At 33.8% G+C, this 20,159-nt stretch overlaps 1 protein-coding gene across 1 annotated transcript in view; it reads left to right on the plus strand.

Annotated features, from left to right (window-relative positions):
- LOC126776200 (metastasis-associated protein MTA3) overlaps positions 1 to 20,159 on the plus strand; it is a 59,852-nt gene that overhangs the window by 33,766 nt on the left and 5,927 nt on the right. Inside the window, exons 4-6 of the mRNA XM_050498499.1 lie at positions 16,912 to 17,105; positions 19,126 to 19,243; positions 19,768 to 19,970. Of these exons, the coding sequence (XP_050354456.1) occupies positions 16,912 to 17,105; positions 19,126 to 19,243; positions 19,768 to 19,970 (515 nt within the window). The remainder of the gene's footprint in view (positions 1 to 16,911; positions 17,106 to 19,125; positions 19,244 to 19,767; positions 19,971 to 20,159) is intronic.

The raw sequence follows: 20,159 nt of genomic DNA on the forward strand, positions 1-20,159 counted from the left end.
TTGATAAGAATTTAAAATACCATTGATTACAAGTTGTTTTTACAAGTTGATAATTAGGTTCAAATAACTTATGCTGCGATTAAAAACTTTTTTTAAAAAATATTTAGTATTCAAATAATGCTGTAAGTGATCAGTTTTAAAGAACGACAAGGTAATTAAGAATGCATGTTTATGATAATAGGTTTTTGGGAAGCAGTTCATTGGAAAGGGCGGACGGAGCTTTAGCGTCATAGATTTCGTCAGTATCGCATGTGACTATTTTATTCATTCAAATACAAAGAAATATCTAAAGGCGAAAGATGCACATCTTTAATTTTCGTTAATTAAATTTGTAGAAAAAAGTAATAATTTAAAACTTTTTAATTTTATAGAAAGAAAAAGTTCTATCATCCTTTACAATTTTCATTGAAAAGCCATCCCGCTTTAATTGTGTCTATAGACCTGATTGACAAACGTCTTGATGAATTGTATGTTATTACTTTTTTGAAAATGCATTGTGTTCATGAATTCATGATGTGGCTTTGTCGCGGGTAACGACGGTGCTCGTTATCGCTGCCCGGGTCGCGGTCTCGGCGGGCGGCGACGGCGTGTGTTTCTCCAGCGTGCGTGCCATTGCAGCTCTCCTCCACCGGCGGTAATTTGATTGGGCCCGAGCTGTCACCTATGCGCCGCAGTCGCCCGGCCGTCGCTCGCCGGCTATCGATTAGAGCCCCCCGCCCCGGGCGCCCCTCGCCACCCGCGAACCGGATCTCGTCACGCCGCCATTGTGTACCGCGACGCTTAAACGCATTCGTTTCTCCCGATGCGAAAACGACGCATTCCTTCCGCGCGCCCGTCCTCCCCGCCCCGGCGACCACGCCGCACCGCGCGGCGCCTCGCAGGACCGCACCGATCCTCTCATTACACATTTACAGTTTCACCTTTCGATGCCGATCAATGACAATCTTGATTATAATATTACCCTCTCTAAGATGATCCTGATTTATTTATACATAAAAACAGAAAATATAAATAATATAAATATAATTCTGTATAAAGAGAAGAATTGCGTAAGAGTTTTAACGTTAATAATAGACACGAAATCTTTGCTGTCCTAATAAAACAAAACAATGGAATAACAATTTTAGACTTTCTTCAATTTTCTTTAATCTTTTTATAATAAACCTTAGATTACTTATACATAAGCTTGTTAGGGCAACAAAAACGACGGCTTCGAAAAAAGGTGCATGCAAAGTCGCCAGAAACCGCTAGCGCGTCCACACGTAACACTTATAAAAATATACTTGATAAAGTTCCACGGCGTCGGTGGAACTTTGTTACCACGAGCGTAATAATTTAACGATACTGAGTAGGGAAAACAGTACCTATCCCGCCTTCAAAACGAAAAAAAATACTCAATTTATAAACTAAAAGTTTAGCGAATTACATTAATGTTCTCTTTTTTACAACTAGTGTAAGATGGCGACTTAAATAAAACCCGCCAGGTGTAAAATATTTTTGTACAAAACATATTTTTTTTAATTTAACGGTAGTAAGCTCTCTAGTTTTAACTGATTATAGGGCTTTGTGCAAGGTCGTCTGTGTAGGTACCACCCACTCATCCGATATTCTTCCGCAAAACAGCAGTACTTGGTATCGGTGTGTTCCGGTTAGAAGGATGGCTGAGCCAGTGTAGTTACAGGCACAAGGGACATAACATCTTAGTTCCCAAGATTGGTGGCGATTTAGGCGATGGTTAACATTTCTTAAAATGCGAATGCCAGATCGGGTGGCCCATATATTCGTCCACCTACCTATCCTATAATAAAACCTGTAAACTACATTTTACAACATATAAAAAATGATGTTGTAACAGTATCGATGTAATTTCCAAAATCTCCGCCGAGTGCTTGTTGTACTTACGTAAAGAGGGTTCCGTACAATTCCTTTTCCTGTGGAAAATTTCGTGTAAACTCTACGTTCTGTTTTTTTATGGGTTTAGCTTTTTAAAATGCCAACTCTTCTTTTGAAAGGAAGATGGTTTTTAGTTTATTCTATCATGCTGCTTTATTGCGGATTACATGTGGCTGATTTTAATCTGACACATACCGGTTTCCTCTCGAAATTTTCCATCACCACCGAGGAAGCGATAAATTATAAAACACAAATTTAGCACATGAAAATTCAGAAGTGCTCGCCCAGGTTTGCACGCGTAATCTTCGATTAAGTATAACCTCTTATCGCTCTGCTATCTCGGCTCTCTTGACCAACTCAGTAAATGAGTTCCAAATCTCAACCAGTACATTCGGAGAAGAAACCTGTGTCAGATTGACAAACGAACAGACATGAAGTGGTCGTATCGTTTCGTGTCGTATCCGTAATTCGGCTTCTGCCTTTTTTATGTACAAATTATCTATTCGTTACAGGTATATACTGCCTCCAATTGTCTTATTGTCGTGATCCACTTAATAGATAATACTAAAAAATAACGTGATATAAATCTTTAATTTTATTAAATATGGAAATGTTCACAAATGTTTAAATCACATATTCATTCATATGTAGATAACATTTTCGAAGTTGAATCTAAATATTTAAAATTTAATAATAGGATAATGGAATGTTATTTCTGACCACGGTGCACAGATACCGAGACAATATTTAACCTGTTCCTGTTTAATGTTACCAAGGGATAAACACAATATACTGAATCGACATTTATAACATCTACGAGAACGGTATTGCGAAGACACACACATATATGGAGATATATAAATATTGTATAACGAATATTGACATTTTCTACCGTATATAGGTGTTAGATAAGATAAGCAATTTACGTGACGATTTATAAAGTAAACGTATGCACTATCTTTATTAGTGGCCAGTATCGAAGAAAAAATACAAAAACGAAAGAAAAACCGAAATACATACGACACAAGTAAAAACCGTCTATTCATTTACGATAATTTCAAAATTCATTTGGCATGAATACCAATCAAATCGAATCGATTGTTACGGTATCATTTATTTTTTTAATTGTTATATTTTTTTAACGTGAAACTAGAGATTGTGCCAATGGATAGAACACGAAAACCTTCTGAATTTAAAATTAGTTTTAATCTTTAAATATCTTTGAGCATTTAGAGAGGAAAAATAATCTGAACTAACATAAAATGTCAATTAATATAAATGTGATATGAAAATGTTTATACTTGTCAATATCGCACGTAATTTTAGTTAAAAAAACAATAACATTTGTATACAGAAGAAAAATAAGAAATATAATTAGTGTGTTAACAAACTATTTACGAATCTATCGATTCATTCACGCTACATGTATAAAAACTATCCGTAATCCGTAACAGCCTGTGAATGTCCTACTGCTGGGCTAAAGGCCTCCTCTCCTCTTTTTGAGGAGAAGGTTTGGAGCTTATTCCACCACGCTGCTCCAATGCGGGTTGGTGGAATACACATGTGGCAGAATTTCAGTGAAATTAGACACATGCAGGTTTCCTCACGATGTTTTCCTTCACCGTAAAGCACGAGATGAATTATAATCGCAAATTAAGCACATGAAAATTCAGTGGTGCTTGCCCGGGTTTGAACCCACGATCATCGGTTAGGATTCCCGCGTTCTTACCACTGGGCCATCTCGGCTCTAAATAAAAACTAATTAAATACATTTAAGACCCACTACAAGTTAAGAAGAATCGTAATAATTGTAAATAAAAATTGACATAGCATTTGGAAAATATATGAACATAAAATATTCCTAAAAGTGAATAATTTGTGAAGGACAAAAGTTTTAAATATGTGTGTGCAGCCTAAATGGCCTGCAGTGAGTGGTATTCGTGCTTTTGTTTGAACTGTTCATTTGGTATTACAATACCATAAATGCCGTGAATGTACATACAAAATATTAGTGTATATGCTATACGAGTAATTAAACAAAAGAGGTCGTGGACATCGAGTTTTTTCATGTCGAGAACTTGTAACGGTATGGAATAATGATACTTGTGTTTCCAACCGACTTTTTTAACATGGATGCCGATTTAAATTTATAACCGTCGACTATGAAAGCAAAGCAAAATATATAATAAATATATAGTTGTGATAGATATCTGTACTCACAAAACATATCTGAATGTATCATTAAAATAAGTATATACAAAAAAATATTTAAATTTTATTGAATATAACTTGACCCTGTAATTTCTTGCTAAGAGAAAGAATATGTTGTCGAACAGTAAACTTTTTTTTATTGGATTTAACTTAAACGTCGCCTCTAATAATATTACCTCATAATAAAATTATACTAATTATAGAATTATAGAACGAAATCTTGTTTCTTCATACATTCCCAGTTTAAAAATGACTTAAGAATATGAAATAGAACAATAGTGTTATTATTATTTCCTTTTTAGTTGTATAACGTTTGTACAACTACAACGGCAATCCAACACGGCCGGAGATGTATCAAGCGCATGACGGCTTTATGTGCTTTCCGAGGAAAGGAGTGTCACTGCCAACTTCCATGCTTTCGGCGCCTACTGAGAATTTCTTATAAAAGAAAAACTCAAAACAATTTATTTGTCCAAGATTTGAACCTGAAACCTTGAGAACAAAGTCCTACAAGTTCACCATTGGATCTAACTATTTTTTTGTTATAGTTATATTATTTTTTAATTAATTAAATGTTAAACAATCTTACCACTCCCACTAACTGTTTTTTGACATTTTATTAATCAGACAAAAACAGAAAATCCTAATTAGTGTTTTCAATCTGATTTTATTTTTAATTTCGATTTTTTTTTGTAATTAATTATTTGTTCATTCGGAAAAAAACCCACGCCTCGGGGGTAGGGGTTCATGATGACGTGTTCCTCCCGAACCATAATTTGCCCTTTCATAATAATTATTTGAATTTTAAATGATTTTTATCGTAGAGCTTCCATAACATACGTTAATGACTATTATAAATTAAATTGAATAAAATTGAAAGCGGTAGTTTTACTTTCCATGATGAAATTATATTTTAGATTGATATTTACGGAAATCATTTACGCTTTTTTGATTCTCAGAATGTAAAGCATTTTTTAGATGTATGTTATGTACAATTGTTGGAGATCCAAATAAATTGAATAATTTCTACGAATTAATGACAGTCCATTAATATCCTACTGCTAGGCAAAGCTTGCTTTTGCAGTTGATGAAAAGATGATCGTTGACAGTGAAATTAGCTCAGCAGTTGGATAATATGGATGTGTCGGAATAGCATCTGGCACACGCAGACTTCCTCACGATATTTTATATCATCGTCAAGCTCGTGATATATTGCATAAATATAGAGCGTAAAAACTAAGCGGTGCTTTCCCAGATTTAAAGCCGCGATTACGGATCTTCATTGCAAAATCGCGGATTGTGTACTCTTTCCACGGCGCAATCTCGGCATCACAATAATTCTACAAACCAATATGTATGTGCTACAGAATTGTTAAGGTATTTAGGTTAAAAGCGGTTACTGGGAGCTTGTGTAAAAAACACTGTTACGTTTATATCTAAACTAAATAAGGGAGGATTGTACATATGTAAAACGTCTACAGAACAGCCGCGATTGCATATTTACAGAAACTATATTATAAAAATATAAGAATAAAATAAATATTCGCCCAAAGTGTCTTAAATTTAAAAATATATAATCCGTTTCTATATAACTTTACCAAAAAGATGCAGCGTGATTCGAAGGCGGTTTTAGTATATAATAGTAATTTAAATGCGAATGTATTTGTGCTTCGATATTTGTTATTCATTACGCTCTAACGACTGCAGTCTGGGCGGAGTCTGATCAAAATTACTATTTTTAATTTAACACCTAACAAAACAGGTGGCTAACAGTTACTAGTCGTATTTATGTAGCGCTCGTATTTAACACCAAAACTTTTTTTTTTGGTATTTCTATCGATTTGAATTTTTTATATCAGTTTAATAATTCTTGAAATTTAAACTAAATAGGTACTCGTTAAAATTTTATTACATATGTAAATGTTTCATTTCGAAACATCGATGTCGCAACACATACAAAAAAAAACTTTTTTCATTTGTAAATAGTCAATTAGATATCGAATTATTGAACAATTAAATATTGGGAAAAGTAAATTTTAAATGGCACATGTTGTTAATTCGAAATGACCTTATTTCATAAGAATCGTTCCGTGACTGACAAGTCTCATATAAAATTCAATGATATTATCACTGGCTACTCAGAATTGTTAACGGTTGACCTTTCAGGTATAACGGCGTCTTAAAATGTTAAAATTCATGAAATTAGAGCCGGCTAGGTGAATGTGACAATTGTTGTTAAAAGTTCAATAGATACGAAAATATTATCTTGGTATACTATGTATATGTTTTATTCGTAAACTGATGCTGGCGTCAGATATTCAAACGCTATGCAAAGATGGTATGCTTTTGAGTCCCAATGTAAGGTGTCTAACTATTGTATGTAGTGCAGAGGGTTATAATATTTTTTTTTTTTTATAGAATAGGAAGGTGGACGAGTATATGGGCCACCTGATAGTAAGTGGTCACCAAACGCCCTTAGACATAGGCATTGTAAGAAATGTCAACCATCGCTTATAGCCAATGCGCCACCAACCTTGGGAACTAAGATTTTATGTCCCTTGTGCCTGTAATTACACTGGCTCACTCACCCTTCAAACCGGAACACAACAATATCAAGTATTGCTGTTTTGCGGTAGAATAACTGATGAGTGGGTGGTACCTACCCAGACGAGCTTGCACAAAGCCCTACCACCAGTTAGGATCCGCTGTTGATAACTCATTGACAAAATCCTGTAAACTCTCTTATTATCGAGTCCATTCAATCGTTAGGTCTTATTTTACCTATAAATTATATATACTTCAGACGATATCGATAACGATATTTCTTATATTATACAAGAATAAGTCAAGGCAGTTCGTTCGTGTTTGAACGCGGTAATATCAGTTTATATTTTCCTTTATATATAACTGCTTTTTTGAGAAGAGTTACCATAAGGAGTGCACAAGTAATCGAGCTGAAGATATCAGTATTTAGTTAATGAGTGCCCTTTATTATGTAACTATCGTGTATATAAAACAACCATTTACAATCCACATGTAATTTGGGTGACACTGCTGCGCGCATCTAGTAGTTTTATAAATATAATCTGATAACGTTTTAAATGTCTATATTATATTGTGTTGTAATAGTTGATTCATCTCATCCTGTGGCCTATAAAGATAATTTATGTCTGAACAGTAATTGTTCATTGCTTTAGCGACATTACATTTCTATTTTAGTATGTAGTGATTTATATTTAAGATTTGTTGTATTGTTGCAAAAATATCGATTGATTTTATTTATAATCAAGAGAACACAATGTGAAAACTATATTTTCTCAATTTCCTTATGAAGTTTTAAACGAGACGAAGGATTTATTCAATATTACAATGATAAAAGTATATCGCAAGGATTTACTCACCCCCTTTTGTTTTATCAATGTCTTTGGCTTTTCTTGGCATTTTTACAAGCAATCGTCCGAATAATGTTTTGACGAGTTTTGGCACGTTGCTCTTCTCTAAGTCATATCAATGTTTTATGTTCCAATATAAAGATAAGTTAATTTTAATAAACCTCTTAAATTAAAGCCATTTGAATTAATTTTTTAAATTGCAAGAGCAATATTTTTTTAAATCCTAATTGAATTAAATGTTTCACATTGATTCGTATTGAACTGAACTTAATGCCCTATCGTTAGACATTAAACATTAAACGATATTTTACACTTTCCGAGAAAAAGCTTTATTATTATACATAAGATTATCTTTTTAGCCAAATCATTACGTTACATTATAAAAAGTGGTATGCTATATTTACTGAAATCAATATGGAGATTACGGTGCCGTTTGTTGTTGATTCGTGTTTGTTTACGAATTACAACATTACTTTTAAACCTTTAATTTAAAATAATAAGCGATCAATAAGCAGATAATTTTAAAAAAAAAGTTTGTTATGTTAATTAGTCGCTAACGCTGTTGTTCAGTAAATTCAAAATAAATTGTATTTACTATTTCATATAATATATGCATATATATATATATTTTACATATTCTAAGACAAAGAATAAAAATACTTGAGATAGTAGATTATAATATACCTTCTGTCAAAACACTTCTCAATACATTTAAAATACTCGTGAGCTTTCCTCTGAAGCATTCGTCTTATCTAATACAGAAGTTAAATTAAGTTATGTACTAAGAACATACACGAATTTATATACACCTCAAAATACGATTCTGAAATGTGAGAAAAGGACATGCTACGTTAAATTTAATATTTATAAAATTTAAAGGAAAAATGTATAAAATACCATAAGTCGAGTTACAACATTTCACAAGTGAAATGCTGTTTTGTTAAAGCATAAGTGAGCAGTGAAACAACAGGAACAAAGAATACCACTATATATATATATATATATATATATATATAGTAATCATAATTTGAGATACGGATTGACGCATTGAAGGTAAATGTAAAAGCTGAATTGTAAGAGGTCACCACCGCCCATAAACATTGGTGCTGTAAGAAATATTAACCATTACTTACAACGTCAATGTTAAAACGCCACCAACCTTCGGAATTAAGATATTATATCCCTTGTTCCTGTAATTACCCTGACTCACTCACCCTTTATCGGAAAACAACAATATTAAGTATTGCTGTTTAGCGATAGAACATGTGAGTGCCGGTACCTACCCCGATGACCTAGCACAAAGACCTACCGAAACAGCCTGTGAATGTCCCACTGCTGGGCTAAAGGTCTCCTCTCCTCATTTTGAGGAGAAGGTTTGGAGCTTATTCCACCACGCTGCTCCAATGCGAGTTGGTGGAATACACATGTGGCAGAATTTCAGTGAAATTAGACACATGCAGGTTTCCTCACGATGTTTTCCTTCACCGTAAAGCACGAGATGAATTATAATCACAAATTAAGCACATGAAAATTCAGTGGTGCTTGCCCGGGTATGAACCCACGATCATCGGTTAAGATTCACGCGTTCTTACCACTGAGCCATCTCGGCTTTCTAAGACCTACACCAAGTAAATATTATAATATTTATGATGTCTTTCTAAAAGTTTAAATTATCACACGTAGTCCGAGTCCGACATCCAAAACGGGTGATCAGTTACCATCTAAGCTTTTAACCATTTAAACTTGACCTATCGATATATATTTGTTTCGCCAGCATTTTCTTTAACAGCTGCCTATTTTAACATTATTATATTTCATTATATATATATATATATATATATATATATATATATATAATGAAATATATATATATATATATAATGAAATATATATATATATATATATATATAATATATATATATATATATATATATATATATAATATGTAACCTGTGATACGCGTCGAGCTATGAATAATGGTACCTTTCGAATTCCACCACTAAACATTTCCTTTATATAAAGGTGTCAACTAAACATTTATTTGGGAATAAAATATATACCTCTTTCTTTGTTTGTAATTAGTTAAAAACAAAGTATTTTTTCTTCACTTCAATATTATTATCCTTCAAATGGAAATCATGTCGTGTAATTTTAATGATAGTCTTTAGAGGCGTGACACCTTCGTAAAGTGAACGAACCAGTTTCGAACCTAAAGGAGGTGCCGTTTAGTTTTTTCAACGTTTCTTAGCCACTTTATTGTTAATATTTAATATCACTGAATTTTGTGGTTGAGCTAATCCATCGTAACGTGTACATTGATATATGAGTATATTTAATAATAAATAAACAGCGGCTTAAGTTATAAACTTTATTTAGCGGGTGATTTGTTAAACAATGCTGTCTTCCTCATTTGAATGTCAAATCAATAATGACAAAAAGAGGCCGTAATAGTTTTCGATAAAATCAATTCTATCAAAAAAAAATCATTAGTATTTAAGATAACACACGGAAGGAAGAGGACATAAGGAAGTTATCCTTAACTATATTTACTAGTTTATACAAATGGGTTGGATTTATAAACTTTTTAATCTGTTTTAAAGAGATAAAATAATTCTCAGAGATTCTCAAAACCAAATTCTTTATTCCCAATAATAGTTACCTTCAAATGAATAATGGATATAGACATTTGAATAACAATTATACAAAATGCTTAATCATTATTGAGAATAGCTTACGTGCTGAGTCTTGTTTTGAATTACAGATTCGAAACGATAGCAATGATTGTTGTATCTTTTATTTAATAGTAAAAGTCAATGACCCCTATGAAAATAGCAGAAGCCTCGCGGTTTAACACTAGTACCTTCAGCGGTCGCGCGCATGCCTGTTTCTAAGGTCGCGCCCGCTACTGCCTTCCGATGGAAATTATTTCAATTAAAATGGCATTAATGCTTATGTCGCGACGGATAATCGCGTGCCGGCATCATCTCCCGAACACTTCTTCGTCCCTAGAGATGGACTTCGATTGGAGACAGCGGCCGCATCTTACCGGTGGCCGCTGTTGTCACTGCGGTGTTTCGCGGGCGGGCAGATTTATTTGGACGTACCCCCTTCGGGGGCAGAGGGGTCGGGCGCGCCACCCACCGCGCCACCTCCACACATTTGACTGGATCAATAAGTAAGCAAAGGATGCCCGAGCAGAAAAACCATACACCCGACCACCCCAAGGGGGCACACGTAACCGACCCCCCACTAGCGGGGGGGGGCTCCACAGATTGCCATTTTCTCTTTGCCTACGCTTTAATTAGTTGCGTAGTGACGCGTGTGTTATCCATAATCCGAAGTTATTAAATTGCCAAAACATTTTTTATTCTAAAACAAACCACAACATAAGTTCCGCAACAACTAAATTACAATATAGCTGTTTCATTATGACTTAGATAGAATATAACCGTATATATAAGTACTTCAATTAAAGACTAATAGTTAAAATCGATTGCTTTTTTACGCATTGGTTACAAAAATCCCTATTAACAAAACGTTCAATAGACATCCGTAGAATATCCAAAACCTAAAAATCAATTAAGTTACATCAAATATATAAAAATAAAAAGAAAGAAAAACGTTGCCCGTATATGGTCGTGGAAATAAAGCTGTTCCATTAAGCCCTCTAATCTTGAGTCTTCGGCGCTGACAATGCCACCATAACAGGAAGATAAGATAAGGAGTGATACACTGCGCCCCACCTGTAATAGAACAAAGCTTCTCTATATACTTGCCTCAAAACGTCGCGTTACTACCAACTTCAATTCCGACACGTGTATACTTCTTTCTGTAAAAAGATATGGAAAAAAACAGCATGCGAAACTAGACAATAAGAGTCCAAAACGAAATACATTCGTATAAATTTTACATTAATATCAGTCCAAAACGAAAATAGTTTATTTTTTCTGATATTATACTTCATTTTCACTGTGTAATTACAGTGTAAGTAAATTTAGATACTGGGTTTATAAGGTAAAAGCTTTATATTAAATTACCAATGGATATCCTGAAGCCAGTGAGTTCCCATTTCACATATATATTATTTTAATAAATGTTACAGTTTGTAGAGGGCTGTCTGTGTATGTGCTCGTTTGTTACCAAGTTTATATTATATAATTCTGATAACGACGAAGATATTATTTATGAATCTAAAAAACTAACATAGCCACAAAAATACACACGTAAAACATGGCTGTTCTTAAATAAGTTTTAATAAGATAATTTGTGGAGATATAATTATCGGTAAACACAATAATACCGACATAAACACTTAATACAATATAACATTTTCTATCGGTCCGTGCAAAGAGCCGCGTGTTTGGATTCACACGAAACTTGCCTTCGCTTACCTATGACTTAAATTAATTTCACCTTGGATATTTAAAAAAAAATATAATATAAAAATATACAACACCTTTGTTCAAAATAAAAGTCGCATTTATAGTATAAATCGGTTCTCCTGGCAGACTATCGAACGTACAACCAAAACTATTGAGTATAGAAATCAAAAATTTGGAACATAATTTTATTATATAAAGTAAGAAAAGATTTTCGATAATTACAATTTTAAGAGGGTAACTTTGTATTTATTTTACCTGTACGAAGTCTAGATGGGCAGCAAGCTCATATAAAAATATGTAAAACCATTATGATATGTTGTAGTATCAGGAAATAAAAACCGCATGCAATCGCGACTGTTTACTCTGTCGACGGGCACAATCAAAGTATCTCTATAAAACCAATGGCGTTTTGTAGAGTACTTTGATTCTGCCCGTTATATGATTAAATTGATTGTTTAAAAAAACGTGTTTTATTTATATTTGCTGAAAGATTTTATGAAGACATCATAAATTTAATATAAATTAAATTATAGACCCTATACAAAGTTAGACTATACTACGGAACTAACTACCACTAACTCGATATACTTTATGGTTATGAAGAATATTTACCACAGGTTTAAAAAAAGAAACGCCTCAGACTTGTGAAGCACATAAAGATAAGTTTACCCGATCGTGTTTTTAATGAAACAAAAATAAGTATATTCTACATAAATGTACTTTGGATAGCAGCAACTAACATAAGTCATACAACAAGAGGTACTTAATGCCGACATAATGTTTTATATTCATGAGTAACTCGCGACGTCTATGTCGTGATTCTACATTCCACTTGTTTGCTTGCTTGTTTCTAAGAATGTTATGATCAGGCCGCATTTTGTAGATCCCGTTATCCTTATGTTACATTAAAAATATTATTTATTAAAAAAGTAATCCACGATTATAAAAAATAAAATTATTGAAGATTTTGTGAGATGTTATGAATTGACACTAATAAACATTGGTACAAGGAACAAACACTAACTTATTGCTCCAGTTACTTGACTGCATTTTTTTATAGAATAGGAAGGCGGATGAGCATATGGGCCACCTGATGGTAAGTGGTCACCAACGCCCATAGACATTGGTATTGTAAGAAATATTAACCATCGCTTACATCACCAATGCGCCACCAACCTTGGGAACTAAGATGTTATGTCCCTTGTGCCTGTAATTACACTGGCTCACTCACCCTTCAAACCGGAACACAACAATACTAAGTACTGCTGTTTTGCGGTAGAATATCTGATGAGTGGGTGGTACCGACCCAGACGAGCTTGCACAAAGCTCTACCACCAATAAAGAATACATAGAGTTAGTAGCTCTTTCGTGTCAGACATGGTTTTAGAACAGGATTCGAGTAAATATTCAAACTGTCTCTGGTGCTAAAGTAAAAAAAATGTGCAAAAGAACGATGGCGTGTAGAGGAGGTAATTCAAAATAATCAGTTAATTCATGATGCACAACTTTGCAATGTAACGATCGCCTCCCGGCAATTTCTTTGTCATATTGAGTAATTGTAAACAACAACAAATATATATTTGACAAAAAACACGCTATTTCCACCGCCGTTTCTTTAGCCAGGATATTTTCTTTACCGGTGGTAATTTTACTATGACCGTCGATAAAAAAGTGTGATGCATTTGCATTGACTAGTGAATTTTACTTAAAAGTACGGTATGGGTAAGAAGTCTTATCTGTATTATTTCGTGGATGCGACTGTGCGGTTTTGTTTAAATCGATTCGCTGAGCTTGCAAATATGAAGGTTTACTAGATTTGAAATATACTCAATAAATTTACTAGCCAATTTGCTTGTATAAACTTTGCGAGCAAGAATATTTGTTCTATTATAGACAGTCATTTGATGTTTATGTTTTTTACATCCAAATATTTTTTTTTAAATAAGATGAAGCTATTGTCTATTCTTATTTTGCTAGCATTATAATAAATATCACAACATTTGACGCTTTCGTTGCAGCAAATCTTTTTAAACTTCAAAATTAGATTTCTTGTTTAATTATAACATATAAAAATTATATAATTTGATGCTATTTAAATTAAGATTTGTGTAAGAGACGTTTCTAGTGTAAGTTATCACTAAGCTAGCTTAATAAAATTAGATACGGAAGTAACCGAGTACATATGTATTATGTTCTTCCCTACCCTTCGGAAGGTTAGCTGGTAGAGAATGCTTTTAGCGTTAAGCCCGCCTTTTGTTCACATATTTTTTTGTGTCCTGTAATAATGTATTAAATAAACAAATATATTTTCTTCTCCTTTCTATCTCAAGATATAAAAAAAGATTGCCAGGTTTTACGTAAAAAAAGCATTTTCAAAATATGACGTATTCGATTTATTTTTCTTTACTCAAGTTACGTCATTGTTCATTGTTATTTTATAAATTTCTATTTGCAACAATAATGTTTCAATGACGTAAATTAGCTATTATGAAGTTTTAAAATATCAACAATATATTCCCTCCGTATTTTAACATTTACTACAATTTGCTTACGCTTTTATTCGGTATTGAACGCTAATTAATTATTATGCATTTTTTTATAATTTTCATGGCCAAAACGAATGTCTATCCGACACGTATACGAATCATTAGTATTACTATTTCAAGAAACGTTTAAAATCATATAATTGTTTTTATTATTTTACATAAGCGATGAGCTGCGCTTGTTACGCGGCATCGAAATACAGTACATTCAAATTCGCCTTTACATCGCTACAACAAGTATAGCAATCGGAATTAATGCGCCGCTTGCCTTAACATCCAATCTTTTTGTTCGCCTCCCCCTTTCTACTAATGCCAATAATGGCCTTACTATATCGAGCTAAATGGACGATGTTTGGCGATATATCTTTTGTGTTTATTTTAACTGTTTGCTACCTAACGACCGGTTTTTACTAGACTTCGTTATAATTTTCTTATTAAATGCGCCCCCTCGATCTTTATATAGCACACGGTTACCTTGATCGGCTATTGATTAATAGCATCACACAAATTAAATTTTATGTTCTACGATTAATACGTCATTTTATCGACAACGCCAATTATAGTTCAGTAGTAAAAAATAATTAACATTCGTCATTTGTTTCAACTAGAAATTTAGGGGTACGATCTTATGATACGTGTATGTATTAGTGAGGTATCTGCGTGAGACTGCGTGGTAATAATAAGTAGCCGTTACCACCCCTCGACACTCGACCCCCACCCCTCCGACCGCACGCGCCGCGTCACCACACAAAAGCCATCTTAACTTAAACCGGTCCTCGATATGGGCAACTTTTAATTTAACGTAATGAATGAAATATGTATGTGACCTAGTTCATACGTATCAAACTGCGACTTGGGAAACAATATACAATTCAAAACTGTAATATAATTTGATTTTGTTACAAGAAAACTCACATTGATATTTGACTGAGCCAGCTCTTCGCGCATGCCGCGTTTTTTTTTTTTTCATAGATGTCGTTGTCTTGTTATGTACTCGTTGCAACGTTTGTGTGGATAGCACTGCCAATGCATAAACATAGTTTTGATAGCTTTTTTAATACAATCGATATATACATAAAATATTTACTATAAACATTTATCTAAATAAAATATTGAAAAGAGTAAACAGAAATGGTATTTATTCGTCACTAGATATTGAAATAATGTATTCGAATAATAAATCTAAAAATTGCATACGACTACTGATCGTCTTGAATTACATTCGGATGATAAATAATAATTAAATCGAAACGGCGGACATGTTGTGATACAAGTACGCGTGTCGTAATGGCGGCAGATCGACGAAAAATCATAAGCTGACGTGAGCACGTTTCGCAACGCACCTGCCCGCGTCGACGTCGCCGCCTGCCGGCGGCTGTGCTGCTGTCCCACTGCTCGCACTTGTACTATTACACAAGTTTCGCAATCCATTATTACCGACAATGTCACATACATCATTTTGTAAGATTAATATATATAATAAACAATTAGATACTAAATTTGTTTAAATTGCGGGTCGGTTGTAATAGTATGTATTGACCAGACAATATCCGCAATTTAGAAAATCCACTACGTTTACTATGTTGGTACGTTTCCATAAATGGTTAACATGATTCACCTATTAGCTCTTCTATCTAGATCACTTCATTTTGATATATCATACGAATTAATCGTAACACTGACATCATTCAATTGACTTTATGTTAAGATAATAAATATTGTATTAAAAGCCAAGGATCAACTTAAAATATAGGAAACTGTTCAGTCTGCCCCGATTTCGCAGCGCATCAGAAATGTTTGCAGAAGTGCGCATCGATGATTTTAAATTCTATAATGAGAAAAAAAGGGGTACACTTTTCCCTTTTTTCACAAATACAGAGACAATCGCATCACTATCCTTTTATTGGATATATGATTAGGCATTTAATTCAGAAGAGTATATATATATATATATATATATATATATATATATATATATATATATATATATATATATATCTTCTAGTAATATTGTTTCACAATATGTTTTTTTTCTAATTTAATTAGTTTGTATGTAAATTTAAATTATAATATATTTAGGCGTCATGAGCGGGCTTGAAACCCCCGCCCATCTGGGGGCGCATACACTTGTCGGAAGTGCGGCCGAAGGATCCTCTCTCGCATTGGTCTTTTCAGTCATGAACGCAAGTGCCTTCGCGATGCCGCTTAAATCATCTGTCAGAGATGCAGAGGCCTATATATATATATTTAAATTAATTTTAACACTATTTTTACATATTTATTATTTTACAAAATTAGTCATGAACGGTAATTAATTTACTATAATGTGAACAGACTAATTAACATTGCAGTTCTGTTTCACGTCAGCTAACAAATCAAATTTATTGATTATAAATTAAGAATTTGTAAAATATGTGAACTCTAAAAATGTAAACATTTACATTGAATACTCGTAACTGTCTATTAAATATTGTGACATTTAACTTTCAGTGGCAATGGAGGAAGAATCTATAGATTTACCGGGCACAGACGGATTGGCGCCGAAACAGCGGCACCAGGCGAAGCATCGCGAGCTGTTCCTCTCACGACACGTTGAGACGCTGCCCGCCACACACATCCGTGGAAAGTGCACCGTGACGCTCCTCAACGAGACCGAGTCGCTGCTCAGTTATCTTAATAAGGATGTGAGTATGTACCGCAAGAGGGACCGACACTGGGAATGCTGGTTAATGTTGATTAACTTTCGTTTTTCCGTAATTTTTTTTTTTGTAGAATAAGTTCAAAGAAATGGCAAGGTCGTTGAATTGAATAGATGACAATGAAGATGATATATCATATCAATAGATGAGAACGCATACGTTTATATACAAGATTATATGAAATTATATGATAAAGAAGCGATGAGTTTGTTTTCATTTACTTTTATGCACTATGTATAGTTGTTAATATACATAATTTGTATAATTATAATGTAAATATTTACTACTGTGTTTAAAGCCGTTTCACGTCCGTTGAATCTATATTGCGACACTGTAGTTAGATTTACGTTTACTTAAATGTTGCAAAATGACGATTCGGAAAAGCTTATAAAATCATACTTTAATAAAGTATATTTTACTTTATTATATTTTATATTGTGATGTTGTCGTTGTTTTAGTCCATTTAAAAATAGAATGATAATGTTTTGTTTCGTTTTTGTTTTGTTTAATGTAAAGAATAAGTTAGGTAATGCAGTACTTAATATAAACACTTTTAATAATGACAGACTTGAACAGAGCGCTTGCTACTAGTATTGCGTAATAGCATTTCATTTCTTTCAAAATGCTTGTATAACTTTTGCTTAAATAAAAGTTATATTTCTCTTCAGAGAAGTACGACTGCTAAACGTAATGCGTAAGTAACGTATCTAAAAATGTATAAAATTTTAATAAAGATTACATTAAAAAAAAAACATTTGCTTGTAATTCTCGTATGACTACATTGAATGTACAAATATTTTACGTATCCCTATACGTCCGGTGCTGATCGCAACTCCAATAATATTCCATCTACGCCAACTAATAAGGAAATGAGCATGCACTTGTCGACTATCTCGTGTCGCTGTCCGAGCTTCCTGTTTGCTTTATTACCATCGTCATATAAAGATTTGTATTAAATTTAATCATCGTTTTTGTCGTGTTTTAGAAGACGTGAAATCCTAACCTTTTATTATTTGAAACCTGCGATATATTAGAGAAATCTTTAAGAAATACTTCATAACGGTTTTAGGTATGAAAATTGGTTATTTTTGCACTCAACCGTGGGAATACTTTGAAACCACGAAACAAACTATGACACAGACGAAGCGAACTCGATTTTTTTTAAATTTAATTAAAAATAAGCCAAGAATAATTAAACTATAAATTAGTTGTTAAATGTACCAGTAAGTTGATTTGAATATTTCAAATAAAAAATGTCTAGACACTTTTTGTTAATCTGTTTTAACGAACGTAACGTGCAACTTTTGTATGATTTTATATGAAGTTGGTCGGCTTCTTTAGAAGAATTGCAATCGGGATGTAATTAACGAAAAAGTTTCGATATAACGTGTAATTAATACTGAACGAGTTCTTTTTGTGCCTTGATCATGTGAAAGGTTTTTGTAAATTATTATTTAATTGTTATATAATTTATTCACTGTTTATTTTATCTGTACTAATATTAAAAATGCGAAAGTAACCACTGAACCGATTTTGATAGAATTTGGTACGAAGCAATCGAAAAACCCCAATGAAGGACATTTTATAAGGCTATGTTTTTATATGTACTTACTGGTGGTTGAGCTTTGTGCAAGCTCGTCTGGGTAGGTACCTCCCACTCATCAGATATTTTACCGCAAAACCGCAGTACTTGGTATTGTTGTGTTCCGGTTTGAAGGGTGCGTGAGCCAGTGTAATTACAGGTACAAGGGACATAACATCTTAGTTCCCAAGGTTGGTGGCGCATTGGTGATGTAAGCGATGGTTAACATTTCTTACAATGCCAATGTTTATGGGCGTTGGTGACCACTTACCATCAGGTGGCCCATATGCTCGTCCGCCTTCCTATTCTATAAAAAATATATAAAAAAAATAAGAAATGTAGCTCCTGCCCCGCCGAGGCCGAAAACTAGTTTACATGTACAAGTTGATTACAAATTTAACATATATTTTCCTTTTGTTTCAGGATGCATTTTTTTACTGTTTGGTGTTTGATCCTTCACAAAAGACTTTACTAGCGGATAAGGGAGAAATCAAAGTTGGAAGTAGATATCAGACTGAAGTAACTAATTTATTAAAAGAAGGTGAGCAAAGTAAATTTGAATATAATTAGATTTAAATAAACATTGTGAGGTTTTTGTCACATGTTATAATTTTGTTCTTATCACATTATCTAACTAAACTCCCTTGTGGAGTTAATAGAATTTATTGGGCTTTTATATTGAGAAATGTGACAGTAACAGTCCAATGTCCCGCAGCAGGGCTAAGGCCTCCTCTCCTTTTTTTTTGCGGAGAGGGCTTGGAGCTTGAGAAATGTGTCTGTGCTAATTACCCCTGTGCCTCGGAAAGCACCTAGCCGGTGGTCCTGCAGCTAACCTTTTTCTGGTCTTGTCTGATGTGTTTATGAGAGTTAGGGAACAGAGAGTGCATTTATTTTTGTATAACCCCTTATGCACGATTAAATATCCTACACACTAATAAAATCTAACGTACCAAATAATTTTACATAAAAGAGAACACTTGTGTAAGAATCAATTTTTTGATTCTTACACAAGCTTTTGGCGCTTTTGAGCAAATATAATTTAACATATATAAATTCTTCTGTTAGGCGAGGAGGACAGTCGCTGTAGTTCGGAGCTGGAGACGCTGGTGTGGACACCGGCGCACGGGCTGTCGGACCGGCAGATCGACCAGTTCCTCGTGGTGGCGCGATCCGTGGGCACGTTCGCGCGCGCGCTCGACTGCTCCTCGAGCGTCAAGCAGCCCTCGCTGCACATGTCCGCCGCCGCCGCCAGCCGTGACATCACATTAGTATGTTGCCCATATTTGTTACAAACCAGTCTAAATCAACAATATTATACGATATCTTTGTTGAATCTAATAAGCTAATGTACATACAAATGTATACCGTTCAATTTTGTTGATTTAAGATGATTTACAGATGCAAATGTAATTATGTTTTACACTAATCAATTACTTTTTGTATAAAATATCTTTAAC

The sequence above is a fragment of the Nymphalis io genome, chromosome 19 (genome assembly GCF_905147045.1).
Source record: "Nymphalis io chromosome 19, ilAglIoxx1.1, whole genome shotgun sequence".
Taxonomy (NCBI): Eukaryota; Metazoa; Arthropoda; class Insecta; order Lepidoptera; family Nymphalidae; genus Nymphalis; species Nymphalis io.